Below are 16393 nucleotides of genomic sequence, written 5' to 3'. Positions count from 1 at the left end.
AAGCTGGGAACGGGTTGGACACAAGTGTGCATAGAACGTTTGCTTGCATGCATGTGTCTGATTTGCCCCATCCTGGTTTCGTCTTTTGGCTGCGCGACAGTCACTGGCAGGTAACGCACACTCTCCTGTCGTCCACACGGAAAAGTATCCCGCCTTCTTGGGTGACTGCGTTTGCCAACGCTCTCGAGCAGAGGTAGGTGCAGAGATACGGTGCTGGAGAGAACACAGCTCCAGTCTGACCCCGTGGGACTTTCAGCGCCTCTCTCAACTAGAAATATTTGTTTTCTCTGCTCAGATAGTGGTTTAGGTAAACAGCATATTGCCTGCTCAAGTTGGCACAAACATGGTTTGTTAATTACATTTTCCATGCCAGACAAACATTCAAAGTAAGGCGCACATTTTGTGTACGATTTGTGAACAAAAACAAATATTTTTGCATTTTATAATTTATTACTGCTAAATGTTAAAATACTTCCTATTGTGTCCTAATTTAATATGCAAAGACAACTATAAGTAAGCCATCTGTAGGTTGTTTTATCTGAAAAGTATTTGTGGTGCTGTCAAAACATTAGCTTTCTGAACAGCACAACAAAGCAACACTGGCTCAACCAATGGTGTGGGTTGGGGGCGTGGCTATTTGTTCATCCGACCAATGGTAGATTTAGTTTAGAAAGCCTGGGGAAATTCAGCTTTACATTGTTCATTTTCACATATTAAAATTATTTAGATATATATAAATGTGCACTTCTTTTTCAAATTTAGGGGGCAGAATGATATTTTAATGTTTTTGAAATCCTGCATTTATTTCATGAAAAATACAGTAAAACAGTAATATTATGAAATATTTAAAATAATTTTTTTGTACGTTAATATATTTTAAAATGTAATCATTCTAATATGCTGATTTGCTGTTCAAGAAACATTTCTTATGATCAATGTTGAAAAATTTGAGCTGCTTAATATTTTAGTGTAAACTGTGATATTTTTTCTTCAGAATTATTTGATGAATAGAAATAAACTTATGGACTGAATAAACATGGGACACTTGATTTCTTCACTGTCAATTCTGGAATGTTTTTTGACTCAAGATTATATGGTCTATAGTTATAGTTATAGTTGACTCAAGATTATATGGCCCATAGTTTTCTTTTTTGGGGGGAGGGAAGGGTATTGATTATAATTGTAATGTATTGGGGAAAAAAATATTGGGGGAAAAAAAAGAAAGTTCAAAAGAACAGCATTTATTTGAAACAAATCTTTTATAACAATGCAAAAGTCTTTAGTGTCACTTTTGGTCAATTTAATGCATCATCACTGAATAAAAGTATTATTTTTTATTTAAAAAAAATCTTGCTGACCCCGAACTTTTAAACGGTAGTGTATATTTACATATATTAGCAAATGAAACAATCACAGTACAGAACGAAAAAAATCACAATACAGTATGGACTAAACTGCACAAAAAGACATACCAAAGAGACAACAAAAAATATTTAAATTTCTCCTGTTTAAACTTAATATTGTTTAATAAACTTTGTCACATAAAAGTAAACTTCCAGTATACCTACCGGCTGAAAAGCTGCAGCAGCCACAACGTGTGTTGATTTCTTGCCGCAGAAGAGGGCTGCCTCATGCACACTGACTCCCAGTGCCCAGCGGTGACAGTGACAGAGGCAGATGGCACAGGTCCGGATCTAAGGAGAGGAACACAGGGTGCCAGGGTTGCACGGGACACCCCAGAGAGCCTCTTAAGGAGCAGTAGGCCACTTACATCTATCAGGGCCGGGGTGTTAATGAGAACGACGGATAGAAGAACGCAAGGGAGGAGGAAAAGAAGGACGCATTGATAAAAATGACAAAAGAACAGATGCAGGTGAACAGGTAGAGGGAGAGTAGGAGGAGGAGAAGAAGAAAAGTTTAATGACATTAATGATAGTCATGAGATTACTCAAAGTGCAGGGGTGGGGAACGTCAGGTGTACAATGGAGGAAAAATTTCCAGACTTGGAACTGAAATCAGGAAAAACCTGTGTTGTTTTTTAAGTTTAGAAAAACTCAGAGCTGGTTTCACCACAGGAGATCATGCGTATATATCCCATCATTCTTTGCTCCTGCAGCTAGGTGTGTGTTTTTGTGCGAGCGGCCCAGCAGAACATCACACATGCATTATGGGATGCTGAGGGGGTGGGTGCAGGAAGGGGACAAGGATCATGAATATTTTATAGAACATGAGAGGGACCAAACTGGGGTCGTCAGGAGATCATCAGCTGAGCCATCAATATTACATGACACTTCCACATTTATTGTTCATGGAAGAGGGAATGTCTTGGGAGGGGGTTTCATCCATGTATTCTTTTCAGATGAATCAGTGGAAGTCAAGGGAGGAAAGTTTTATGGAAGGATAAACTTTTTTTCTTGTGGATTTTTACACATACATGACTGACATTTAGCAGAAAAGCTCTGCTAGATATAAGAATACAACTTTTTAATTCTCAAAGCCGAAACTGCAGCATGTTGATGCTATAACGGGATGTCTTGGGAAGTTTTTGCCACCTGCTGATCACAGTTTCCGTTTCACTAAAACACACCAGATGTATTTCCCCTATTAATCTCGATTATGCAATACAAAATCTAACAAGATTTCACTTCAAATGCTTTACATGGGAATTACACCAAATATCAATTTAGCATAAATCCACACATGCACAATCCTGCATTATTTTATCTGAGAAATATCTATCTATCTATATAAATCAATACATAAAACAACATTAAAAAGTTAAATTAAAATATTAAATTATTAATATTATAGAATTGTTATAATAAAAACATTTTAAATAACTAATGTAAATTATGGAAAGTAATTCATAATGAATAAACATATTTTAATTATATTACAAGACATTTTATAGAATTTACTCACCAGTTGTTCTCCAAATTCTTGTGAACAATCCAGAGTTTCAATACTTTTATAAGCCTGCTGGAAATCAATAATTGAGCAGTGAGGTATAGCATGCTGTTAGATTTTCGGGTGAGGGGAAGAATTAATATTTATAATTCTGAAGTCCTGTAGCGTTCAGGTAGTACACCGTGGTAATGAGAGGACACACCGAGCGGAGCTCGAAAAAAAAATAATCAAGCTGTACAAGAACATGAAAGAAACATCTGAAGGAACTTTACTCACTGAGTATATCCTGTGTTTTATTTGCTGTTGTTCACATCTCTGGTTTTAGGTCAGGACATTGCCGTTTTCATCGGGAGGTTAAGTTTCTCAGGCTGTGGAGGTCTATGACGGACTCCTGTGAATTGATGCAGCTCACCTGCTGTATGAGCGATATTGTGGTTTATTTGAGTGAGCTTAAAACGAGAGCACAGAGTCAGTGTGTTACCTTAAAATCTCTCTTTATCTGCAGTGTGTAGTTTTATTAGACAAAACAGAATTTTCCATTCACACGTAACTATGTTTAGAAACATTAAGCACACAGAAATTAATAGGACATCTTTGGGAAACAAACCCACATATAGTGAATCATGAAATGTACAAGAACTGATTAGAGAGTAGCATACCAAGCTATCAATAATTCAAACAACAATCATGCCATAAAACTCCCCATACACACACACACACTCAAAGTCTTGTCCCCAGCTCTCTCTCTCTCTCTCTCTCTCTCTCGCTCTCTCTCTCTCTCTCTCTCTCTCTGTCTCGCAGAAGTCTGGGCCCCTCACCTGGCTTAGATCAACAGAAGTTGCTCAGCAGGTTCTCAGGTTCCCCGTGTATGGCCTGGGTCCACAGCTCTCATAGGTCATTAAAGGAGCGGCATGCTGCTAGCTCTCATAGCACTGCTGCTGGGTCACTGTACAGGACACACACACACACACACACTACTTAGACCTGCTCCTAATGAAACTCGCATGACTTCAGAATTAACAAAACAGACCAGCTGAAGATTGCACGGAACCAGACATCATTTTGAAAATTATATATTTGTGTGTGTGTATAGTGGATGACAGAAAGACTAAATCTAATTCTAGATTCTAAATATATTACATAACATATTGTAAACAAAGTGAATATAAATATATACATGTAAATACATGTAAATATTTTCATAATATATACTGTATGTGTGTGACTTTATATATACATAATAAATATACACAGAACACACACATATATTATGTAAACAAAACCTTTTATTTTGGATGTGATTAATCGCGATTAATCATTTGACAGCACTAATATATAAATATATATACAAATATATATATACAAATATATATATACATACTTATTTTATACTGATATATATATTAAAGCTGATATATATTAAAACATTTTATATTTAATGTATATGTGCCTATTCTATCAAGCAATTTTAATAATTTTTATTTAACTATTATTATTTAATAATTTAAGTAATTTTATTAAGTAATTTTACATGTATGAAACGATCTATCTATCTAGCTATCTATCTATCTATATATTATTTATTTCTCCATACATTTTTTTTTATAAATTATTCAATAATAAATAATAAATAATTTGAACACCTGATGTCTTTTTCCTTGCCATATATACATTTGTAAGAATATATACATGAATATAATATTTTACAATTTGTTTATATACAAAAAGGGAGCTCTAAATAATTGCTTAGACCCCTAAACTTGTTTACAATCTGATATAAAATCAGGAGGCTATATTTAATTGATCTGTACAATCGAAGTCTAATTAGTAACTAAATTTATAAAGCTATAATCATAACAACTATTGTGCCAAAGCAGACCGCTGGGAGCAATAAGCATGTTTTCTTCTAGTTTCATTGCAGTTCCTAGCACCAGTCCCACCAATTTCATATGCTACATGACAGCATCAGCCACCTGACAAATTATTCACTTATGGTTTGACATGCATAGTTAGTAGTCCAGTAAAGATGACCCCAGACAGTGTACAATAAAGTCATGTTAACACCTACACAGTCAACATAACAGCGCAACAGTCTCTATATAGCACATAAGTAGAGCAGGTTATGAATATTTTGCAGTGTTAAGTTTCCTATTAAGCATTGACATTTCACTCCTCACTGTAGGTGGTGATGGGAGAAACTGACAGGTTGAGGAAAGGAATTTCCATGCAAACTCCATGTTTTTTCTCACATCCGGTGTGTGCATGTGTTGCAGGGGTGCCCTCTCTGCAGGACACTGGCCCTCCAGGACCGAGTTTGGGCACCCCTGTGTTAGAGAGAGAAAGAGAGGGGGGAGAGAAGACTAAATTGAATTTTTCAGGAAACTACACCCTCCAGCACAAAGGTCTCAAATATTAAGTTTCATTCGCTTAGCTTTGTTCTTATGCAGACACTAATAAATGCGTTCAAAATTAGACAGACTTACAAGCACCATTAAATCATATAAATAATCAAATAATACATACATTTCCATCACCTGAGGTTTAGGCTACCTGCATTAACATTCCATGCATAATGTCACTAAACTAATTTATGATGTCAAAAGACCTCTGAAATATTTATATGAGAAATGGAAACTAGACCAAGCATTACTTACGAACGAAAAGAAGAAGAAAACACCACTCATTCAATAATTTATTGAACTTAAAATGATAAACCGCTTTAAATGCTCAGAATTGTTTGTCTGTTTTTCACATTTCTGAAATGGTTGTATGAAGTTTATTGAAGCGCGTAATGCATTAATAATTGATGGTGATGGGGTCTCTAACCTCGTTACTATAGTAAAGCTCAGCAGGAGCTCAGATTGGACATGAAAGACAGTCAGCAGTGCAAATAACCAACATTTCAAGTCCATCTTTCCACGCATAAACAATATCTTATTTATTTGATCAGAACTGTCTGAGCGTTTTATTTAGTTTTGCCCAAAAATCTACTACTACTAATAATGAACCCTTCCACAAACGAGTCCTCGTGTTTTAAACGCTCAAACTTCTATATGCTATCAAATTGTCACATTAAAAAATACACAGTGTTTTGTCGCCATCTAGTGGAATGTTGTTATTAACAAATGATAAGTGTGTATTTTTTTAATTTTTTTTAATTATGCAATAGAAGAACAGCAAATACAATTACAAAGACAACAAACAATACTCCAAAGCATACTATGTTAGCTTATAAGACTTACACCATGAAAGAGTCTTACATGCAATAGAATTATTAATTTCTTAAAGAGTTTACATACACATCAAAATCTTTCCTGAAAATAAAAAAGTAGGGAGTTTTCTTTGAAAATGTACACTTATGAATGTAAAATTTAGCAAGATGATAAGTGTGTATTCAAATTTGGATTTGCTTTTCATTGTTATACTCATGATTAACACACACACACGACGACACTGTTCTCATTCCTGACAATTAATTTTCTGGAAGTTTCCATATGGGGGGTTTGCAGCAAAATATCAAAATTAAATTGATATTAAAATGAAATCAAGTAGTCAACACTGTGTCTATATGTGAGAAAATTGAATTTTTCAAGTCATTTAATTCCCTCCATTCTACAAAAAGGATTCAAGTGATGTTACTTCTTTGATGTCACGAATGTTTTAAAATCACTCTTTAACAAGGTGGCATGCAAAATGTTGGACGCAGCCACATACTGTGTTGTTGGTAATTAAAATTAGCTGATTAAAAATAGTTACTAGAATAAACTGAATAATAATTCAACGGATTATGTCATTCATTTTGACAATGTGATTTTGTTGAATACAGCCAAGAAAGTCAGGAGGTTAGTAACTACAACACAATAACAGAGAAATAATCAACGAACTACGATCAACTAGCCCTCTATTAAACATTAAAAAAAAAAATCATCATACCTTTAGCTTACTCAGTAGAGCTGCATTCGTAGTTGCGCAGGAAGTTTGTGTGTCACTGTCAAATGTAACAATTAAAATGTGACTTTGTGAAAAGGACTGTCCTAAATTTTTACTATAGCAGCATAATATTAAAGGGGTCATATGATGAGATTTCAAGTTTTCCTTTCTGTTTGGAGTGTTACAAGCTGATTGTGAATAGATAAGATCCCTGAAGTTGCAAAGACTAAAGTCTCAAATCCAAAGAGATATTCTTTATCAAAGTTAAGACTCGAGAGAGAGAGAGAGAGAGCGAGAGAGCGAGAGAGAGAGCGAGAGAGAGAGCGCGAGAGAGAGAGAGAGAGAGAGAGTGCTAGCGAGCGCGCGAGAGAGAGCGCGCGAAAGAGCGAGAGGAGCGTGGAGTGAGACAAGGCTGCTGCATAAGCCCAATGTTATTTAAAGGGACTTTGTAGAAAACAAAGCGTTTGAGAGAGGCGGGGCATAGAGGACCTACAATAATGTACAGTATTTGAAAAATAATGTGTTTTTTGAACATTAAAGCATGTCAACATATTCTGTTACACCAAATACACAAAATAATGATCTTTAAAAAAGCATCATATGACCCCTTTAATGCTAGAAAGCCTATGCACTTGACACCGGCCCTGGAGTTAGTACAGGCCAAAACGACCATTTAAGCAGGATTTGAGCAGACATTTAAACAGACATATGTTGTACCTTAAATATACTCGATTCATTTTATGTTAGATAATAGCACTTAATATATATACCTAACAGGTCTTAAACAACAACTCGCACGAGTTTTCCCAATTGTTAATCAACTATTCCAGTTAAGTTATTTTAAAAAGTCTGGCCTGTTATCGCCACTAGATGGCGAACTAATCCCATTAATTGGGACTATAAATATTCAACTTTTTTTGAGTGGAAAAATTATTCGAAAGGCACAAGTAATACCGTAAAAACGATATATAATATCATGATGCTCAAAGTACTATATTTTTAACGAAAACAGAAAGAGAAAACCCAAGAAGAAAAATGAGAAATGTGCAAAGAAAAGTGTATGGCACACATTTTCCCCTCAAACTCTCTCTCCCTCTATTCACAGTAATATGGTCTCACATTTGCTTTGCATCACTAGTGGCGCGTGATTTTGCAACATTACGGAGTTTATGTGTTCAGATAGAGCAATATATCTGGGCTGAGAGGGAACCATGGCACCAACCGTTTTACTTTTATCTTTGCTAACTTTTATTGTTGTTTTAGTCGGAGGAGTAACTACTTCGCCTTCTCTTAAAAAATCTGCTACAACTGCATCATATAATTTAAATTACACTCAAGCATCATCTGCAACTGGAAGCGGGAGAGCCCGTATTAAACACAGGACCACCAGCGCTTATGGAAACATCTCACCTACTAAGGTAAGCAGATTCTCCAAGACGGTCAAACCCACTGAGGCGACCACCAGAGCTCTGAAACCCACTGAGGGAAGCACCAAACCTCTGAGAGGCACGCCATTTAAACCCACTCCGGCCACCAGAGCTCCCACACGCACAACAGTGAAGCCATTCGAGTCAACTAAGGGTACCACAAAAACTCTGAAGCCCACTGTGAAATGGACTGAGGTGAGCACAAAAGCCTTGAAGCCAACAACAGTGAAGCCAACACTACCATCCACAAAAACGAGGACCATCCCAGTGCGCTTCAACACAGAGGACCTGAATGAGAACATTGATAAAAACGTGGAACGGAGAGTTTGGAACACAAAAAATAAAGAACCACCGGTATTTGGTAAGTAAACGTGACACTTATGTTTCCACTTTTGGAAATGAATGTTTAGCCACAGATAAAATTATACTTTAAAATAAAATATTCTAAAAAATAAACTATTACTTTATAATGATAATATTATACAATATACAATTGCATTACATAACCACCGGTATTTGGTAAGTAAACGTGACACTTATGTTTCCACTTTTGGAAATGAATGTTTAGCCACAGATAAAATTATACTTTAAAATAAAATATTCTAAAAAAGAAACTATTACTTTATATTGATAATATTATACAATATGTTAATGCAATTGAATTTTTTGTTTTAATTACTGCAATAAAATGGACAATAAGAATTATATCAATATACAAATACATAAGTTTTAAAAGTGGAATGGAGAGTTTGGAAGACAAGACAAAGTGAAGAAGCACAGGTTTTGATAATAATGCTATTAATGTAACATATAATTGTATTCATAACATCTATCTACATGTATCTATCCGTACTTCCATCCATTCATATATTTATGCATGCATAATCTGTCCATCCATCCATGCTAAAAAAAAAAAATCCTCCCAGGTTATCAATTCATAAAAATGCAAGCAAGTGTTGTTACATAATTCCAGCCATATTCAAACACTGCACAAAATAGTCCTCTTCCTGTTTCAAAAGGCAATGGGGTCACACGTCAGTGAAATAGTTTTCTCCACTAACCAAACAAAAACCATAGAGCTGAAAAGCATGATTTTCCATAGATTATATTCAACTGGAGGAATTCTCTATGGTCAGAATTATGGGGAAATCTTACTTTCCGTCTTTCCGTCATGTATCTTGTAACAACGTTAATTAAAATAAGGACATGTACAGAACATATGCTAGGATTATAAAGCTCAACTTGGACCATATAACAGTTTAAAGGACAGCAAGACAATAGCCCTGGTCAAAGTAATTGGGTCATCTAAACATCAGCAGTGCCAGGAAATCTCCCCATTTTCAGATGAATTGGTGAGGAATGCTGACTCCACAAACCATCCGACTGACTCACCCACAAGAATCAGATGTGCTTGTTTCTCACTGAAAGTCTCATCAGAGTCTCATCACTTTTACATGATGTCCATATACAGTACAAAAGTTCAAATGCAACATGCTCAATCAGCTACAATAATCCTAACCAGTAACAAACAAGACATTTCCGGAAATATTATGCAAGCTTTTTGCTCATTAATAAGTTCACAAGTTTAACTGGGAGGTCAGTAGTAAAGTAAGTAAGTAAAGAGAAACCTAAAATATTTACTTAAACTTGCCTTAAAAGAGCATGAAGCCCCCACCAGCAGCAGTTAATTCATGTGGAAAATATTTAAAGTGAGCAGGATTTGGGGCGTGTGTTAAGGCACTTGTATACTGACGTATATTTATAATAAATACTATAAACTAAACATTCTGGCAGGATGTGGTGCATCACATGCAACGAGTCATTATTGCTTTGAACAGGGTTTTGTTTACAAGACAGTTATTATGAACTATGAACGTCTGCAAATGGTGTTAATTACTCAACTAATACAGTTTGTTTTACATGTAGTTGTGATATCATGTATAAGTTACAGAAATATATATTGTTCATCATTTTGAATTTATATGTAGTTATTTAGGTTTATTGTTCATAATATAATATATAATATAATATGTTTTATTTAGGCTACTTCCATGTTATTTTACCGACTTAAATGTGTGACATTCATGTTGTTATAGTGAACTCCCATCTCAGAGGTACGAGTTTCCCCAATTGTGCAGGTTTTACGAAACTGGGGTTTGCAGGTTTGTGAGGGAACTGCAATAGATAGCTTAGCTAATGAAAAGCTAAATCATAAAAAATGTAAAATTAAAAACAAAGACAAATCAAAATCAAATGAAAGATGAAATGTTTTGTTTATCTGCATATCATGCAACCATTAACTGACATCAGAAAAATGTGAATATGTGAATGTGTTGTTAAATTATTGAAATATTCACTTCACTTCAAGTAACTATTTTAGGTCAAATGGGTTCAGCTGACAGAAAACATTTGGGTGTTCCTGCAATAGTGAATTGGACTTTTTCCACATAGTGGTATCAGTGTTTCCAGAATGGATCCTAAAGGCTTCAAAAACAGATAGGAACACTACAAAAGACACACTACAAAACAGCCTGGTAGAGAAGGGAGAAAGTATTTGAAAAGCGGATGGGCCACGCTGGACTCCTCAAACAACAGTTTCTTGTCTGTCCTGCAGCTGCACCGAATGTAAAATCTTATGCACGGATTACTAAACAGTTCTTTTAGTAATAGCATACAAAATCCACTTGGCTCAAAAATCTAAGGAGCACACAATGTTTCTTTTTTTTTCTATTTCCCTCCTCCACTTTAAATCATCTCTTTTGCTTTCTCAGAGTGTCCTCCTTTGGGTCTGGAGTCTCTGAAAGTTAAAGACTCGCAGATTCAGGCCTCTTCTTACAAGCGTATGGGCCTGGGGCCACACAGGGGCCGACTCAACATACAGGTGGGCCACACATACATACACACTAACGTCCTATAAAGTTTAGGGTCAGGAAGTCAGTATTTTTTGAAAGAAATTCATAATTTTATTTAGCAATGAGTCAGGTACACATTAAATTGATCAAAAGTGACAGTAAATACATTTATAATGTTAAGATTTCTATTTCAAATAAATGCTGTTCTTTTCAATGTTTCAGTGTATATGTCACCATAAATATAGTATCCATTATCATCAGCATATTTGCCAATTTGTGGTTTTCAGATTAACATGGACCACCGTTTCATTGTTTTTTTGTTTTGTTTTTGCAGTCTGGTGTGGAGGATGGCGATATCTATGATGGAGCTTGGTGCGCCCAGTATAAAGACCAGAACCAGTGGATACAGATAGATGCCAAGAAGCTCACACGGTTCACAGCAGTGATACTACAGGGTCGCAGCTCTATATGGAGGTACTTCATGTCATAATATATTTCTTTACAATGCCATAATTAAAAGAAATAGTAAATTCTAATAATAACAATATGCCACTTTTATTCTGCAGCTTGGACTATGTAGAAACCTTCAAGGTTCAAGTTAGCAATGACACCATTAAATGGAAGCCATGCATGAATGGAACAGAAGAGGCGGTATGTTGGTCTCTGTTATCAAGTGTAAAAAGAAATTGTCTTTTTTATACTTTCTACACTACCAGTAAAAAGTAATAAAGGTGAAATAATAAAGTTTTTTAATGTTTTTGAAAGAGATCTCACCAATGCTTTATTTGATGAAAAATACAGTAAAACAGTAATATTGTGAAATATTATTCCAATTTAGTAATATTACAATAGTTTTCTATTTTAATATATCTTAAAATGTAATTTATTCCTGTGATGCAAAGTTGAATTGTCAACAGCCCTTCTCCAGTCTTCAGAAATCTTCCAAAATCTTAATTGTTACTTTTTATTTTTTTAACCAGTAGTATATATACACCCAAGTGAAAACATTTACATAAATATGATGTCAGAAAGTTGCCATTTTTGTTTCAATTCAAAATCTTAATTGTTACTTTTTATTTTTTTAACCAGTAGTATATGTACACCCAAGTGAAAACATTTACATAAATATGATGTCAGAAAGTTGCCATTTTTGTTTCAATTAAAAAAAAAAAAAATTTCATAGTGAAAAATAGTAACATCTAAATTAACTAGTTTTATTCAAGTCAAATATGCTATTTAATATCACAGTCAACCTAAATGCAGTATTTTATACCAACATAATTCATTTTTAAAAGTAAAATCGTGTAGAAATCGCTTTTTTTTTTCTTGCCACTTTTTACAGTGTAGAAGACAGTTCTCTATTTTGTCAAAAAAAAATTGTTTTGAAAAGACAACAGTATTAGAAACAACAGTATTTCTCATTATATGACCCTATTAAGCATAATTTTGAGGCTGAATTACAGTTTTCATTTCATTTAACAGAGATAATCTAAAATAAGCCCCGTTTTCCAGACAGTAGGTTGTGCCATTGACTGCTGCTGGTGTATATTAGCCTCAGTATCTTTGTGACATCATTATATCCATTCAGCATTTCCAGCTGGCACAGGGTGGTTTGTACTAACAGAGGTTGGAGGCAGGCGCTGGCAGTAGTTGGCAGGGTTAAGCGGCTCTTTTGAAAAGAATAGCCTGCCCACTGCGGACTGCGCTGTGCCAGTCTCTCGTGTGCCCTCCTTGGGCATAGACTAGAATGAGGTGCAGTGCCAGCTGCCACTGGCAAATGTCATTTGGATCGTATCAATAGGATCACTCACCAGAAGTGATCTTGTATGCTAACAGGTGTTTGAGGGGAACAAGGACAGCGAAACGCCAGTCTTGGCCATTTTGCCCAAGCCGGCGGTGGCACAATACATACGCATTAACCCTCAGACCTGGTTTAAGAATGGGACCATCTGTCTGAGAGCTGAAATTATGGGCTGTGAGCTGCCAGGTATGCCAAACACAAACCTTTCATTCATCTCACATATGGAAGATCTTTCTTTGACATATCATGGAGATCACAGGTCTAAGGAAAACAACGCATTATTCAAATGTATTCAATTGATAAGTACATAAGTAACAATATACTACTGTGAATTAAATGTGGGCATAGTAATATTCGTGAATTGTGCATTGTGTTTTAAGATCCAAACAATATCTACCCATGGCAAGCTGAGGAAGGCACCAAGGACAAACTGGACTTCAGACATCATAACTACAAAGAGATGAGGAAGGTGAGAAAGACATTTTCTTACCTTGTTTTGTTGTTGCTTAGTCAATATGAAATGGTGAAACCCACTGAGATATTGCAGATTAAAAATGATATAGCAGGCCCTGTAGAATTCCTAAGTGTAATGGAGTAAATTGATTTGCTTATTGAAGATAAATAAATACTGTGAATCATAAAAAAACAATTGCTACTTAAAGCCAGCAGCCCTACATGCAATTACAGTGCACTTCAGATTGATAGAGCTGGTCTTTCAGTCAGGCCGCATGATCTTATAACCAGCCCTGGTGAGAAAACAAACATTTTTCCAGATTGTCACGTCACGATGTGAGCACTGCCTTGCGGATCACTTGTGGTCAGTCTGACCACTATTATGCAACAGTGTCTACATTAACACAACCCTGCGGGCAGGTAACAAAAGCCACATTTTTGTTATTTTACTTTACACACAGAAAGATAAATGCAAGGAATGTTTTAGTATATTCTCCATGCTCACTGATCTGAAGGAAAATATGCGCTTTGTCATACACTACTGTCCAAAAGTTTGGGGTCAGTATGATTTTTTAAAGTGTTTTAAATAAATGTCTTATGCTTACCGAGGCTGCTTTTATTTAATCAAAAACACACTGAAAACAGTAATATTGTGGAAAACTGTAACAATTTAATGTAAGTGTTTTCTATTTTAATATAGTTCGAAATGTAAATTATCATTATGATATGCTGCTCAAAAAACATTTCTTATTATTATCATTTTTTAAGGAAACCATGTTTGATCAATTCACTTTTGTCACTTTTACTGTCATTTTAATGTGATGTGTCCTTAGGGTACATTAAGTAAGAATAAGCTAATGCATAATCATTTGTCTTTCAGCTCATGAAGTCTGTGAACGAGATGTGTCCTGATATCACCCACATTTACAGCATTGGCAAAAGCTACATGGGCCTTAAACTGTATGTAATGGAAATCTCAGACAATCCTGGCAAACATGAACTGGGTGAGTTTGAGTCCCAACACAAGTTAATCTACCACTAACTATATTCTGTGTAATCATGCAAAAACCTGACCAATATAAATTTATGCAAGCACAATTTTAGCCCAAAAAGTGTTTCTTTAGCTCACTTTCAACATGTGTTTGAATTATACACCGAGTCTTACTGATATATAAACACTCAGTAAATCTGTTAGTAAATTTAAGGCCAAGCTATAGGATATTGATGTGGCAAATTTCTGTGCCTAAAGATAACCATGCAGAATATGCAGACCTTTGAATTTTCAATGTAGATTTCGGAGAGAAAATGTGTGGAACTCTGAAATTCAAACAGGGTAAATTGTGTTAAACTAAAGAAACATAAGGACCAAGGGTATGTAGAATTTTGTAAATAACTTGAGTTCAAATTCTGTGGAGTTTTCTGGCACAAATTCCATGTGAGTTCAGTTATCAGTTTTTATGCTGGAATGAGAGCAATTGGAACACAGCCCAAAAACCCTCTGCCCCTCTCTCTCTCGCTCTCGCTCTCATTCACTCTGATTTGTCCGTTTACACTGGGCAACTCTAGTGTTTACATTGGCCTGTGGGTTAGAGATTGGTTTCTCGGTGAGAGAGGTTGCCAGCTCTGGCAGTGGTTTTCTCATCTCCTGCCAGCACTCATAATGAAAGCTGGAGCCAGGGATGCAATCGCAGAAAGCCATGGCGGCAGACCTCAGAAAGTGTCTAGAGAATGAAAGTGGGAAGAAATAACCTCACCCAGTGTGTTAGAAAATCATAGAGCATTTCACAAGTGGATCAAAGCATGTGGCAATTCTGTTTAGGAGGAAATTTGATGTGAAAAATATTATTGATAATAATAATAAATTAATGTGAGAAATACCAGGCACAGTGGAGAAATGCCAGCCTACAAGACTCCACAAGTTATGGCCTCTTTGGAAATAGATTAGCTTTATGTCAGCTGTGTTCATGAAATGAAAAGAGTATGAAAGTCAATTTATGTGTTCTAGTATTACAGGCCACATGCATCATGTCTGAGGCCAAATAACATACCTAAACATCATTATTGGCTTAACCTCTTTTTCTCAACACATAAACAGTCCTTTCATATTCAGTTTCTACTTACAGAACACTGGAAATAAAAATCCCACACTGCTGCGCTCTATACAGGAGAGTATTTCCTAGCCTGTCTGATAGGTATATCATAGGGGTGTAACAGCACACGTATTCGTACCGAAAATTTTTGGTATGGGTCTTTCGGTGTGTACCGAACAAATACAGCATTGTTTAAACCACTGAGTGGAACTTATGATGTTGTTAAAAATAACATTATTTTGTGTATTTGGTGTAATGAAATGTGTTTATGCGGTTTAAGGTTAAAAAAACACATTATTTTCCACATACTGTATGTGTTCCCATTATACTTGATTTGTAAATACATGTCTATGATTTTGCAAAAAGGACTTTATCTTCTTGCCGGAGTTTAATGTTGTTTTGTTACTTGCTACTGGGTGTCTGTGAGAACAAAACACGGGTGTAGAAAAGACTATAAATTGTTTTTAACGTGCACAGTAACTGAAATGTAAAACTGTTAAAATAAAGGCTCAATAACTGTTGCACAGATATAATACACTACGCATCAATTTCTCTTCCCTTTGTGCTTTGCAGTTTTTAACGCGAAGCGCTTACAATGTGCGCACATCGTAAGCGCTTCGTGCTCATAGACTGTCAACCCTCTACACTTGGCGTAATGTGTTTCCAGTGTGAAGGCGCACGACTCGCCATCGCTTTCTCTCACACGCGCAAAAGAGCGAGAGCGAGAGAGAGTCTTACCATAACATGCAGAATTGATGCTCTACATGTAAACGATATACTTTGTTGTATTTTCCTGTAAAAATAACAGAGTTCCTTTGGAATTCTTCAGCTTTTAAGAACTGCCGGGTTTTCCTGTAGTAGGCGGAACTAATGCGGAAACGACAATCTCATTGGCTGGTGCTCACCTAGTATTGTCCCGGTTTTGATTTCAGC

General features: G+C 35.8%; 1 protein-coding gene and 2 long non-coding RNA genes across 3 annotated transcripts in view; 1 reads left to right on the top strand and 2 right to left on the bottom strand.

Moving 5' to 3' along the window:
• The window catches only part of LOC107677369 (uncharacterized), a 6656-nt gene extending 3676 nt beyond the window's left edge, over positions 1 to 2980 (bottom strand). The window contains exons 1-2 of the long non-coding RNA XR_001632830.1: positions 2923 to 2980; positions 1569 to 1694 (exon numbers count right to left, since the gene is read on the bottom strand). This is a non-coding gene — a long non-coding RNA (uncharacterized LOC107677369). The remainder of the gene's footprint in view (positions 1 to 1568; positions 1695 to 2922) is intronic.
• Positions 2981 to 3310: 330 nt separating this feature from the next.
• LOC107677368 (uncharacterized) lies at positions 3311 to 16192 on the bottom strand. The gene is made up of 4 exons (XR_001632829.1): positions 16106 to 16192; positions 6467 to 6471; positions 6362 to 6365; positions 3311 to 3322 (listed from the first exon to the last, which is right to left on the bottom strand). It is a non-coding gene; the product is annotated as an uncharacterized LOC107677368 (long non-coding RNA).
• Positions 8012 to 16393, top strand: part of cpxm1b (carboxypeptidase X (M14 family), member 1b) — a 14715-nt gene continuing 6333 nt past the window's right edge. Inside the window, exons 1-7 of the mRNA XM_016472242.1 lie at positions 8012 to 8625; positions 11036 to 11145; positions 11451 to 11590; positions 11683 to 11767; positions 12953 to 13103; positions 13298 to 13386; positions 14251 to 14374. Of these exons, the coding sequence (XP_016327728.1) occupies positions 8049 to 8625; positions 11036 to 11145; positions 11451 to 11590; positions 11683 to 11767; positions 12953 to 13103; positions 13298 to 13386; positions 14251 to 14374 (1276 nt within the window). The 5' untranslated portion in view covers positions 8012 to 8048. The remainder of the gene's footprint in view (positions 8626 to 11035; positions 11146 to 11450; positions 11591 to 11682; positions 11768 to 12952; positions 13104 to 13297; positions 13387 to 14250; positions 14375 to 16393) is intronic.

The sequence above is a fragment of the Sinocyclocheilus anshuiensis genome, unplaced genomic scaffold (genome assembly GCF_001515605.1).
Source record: "Sinocyclocheilus anshuiensis isolate Anshui unplaced genomic scaffold, SAMN03320099.WGS_v1.1 scaffold352, whole genome shotgun sequence".
In the NCBI taxonomy this organism is placed as follows: Eukaryota; Metazoa; Chordata; class Actinopteri; order Cypriniformes; family Cyprinidae; genus Sinocyclocheilus; species Sinocyclocheilus anshuiensis.
This window is presented reverse-complemented; position numbering and strand designations above follow the sequence as displayed.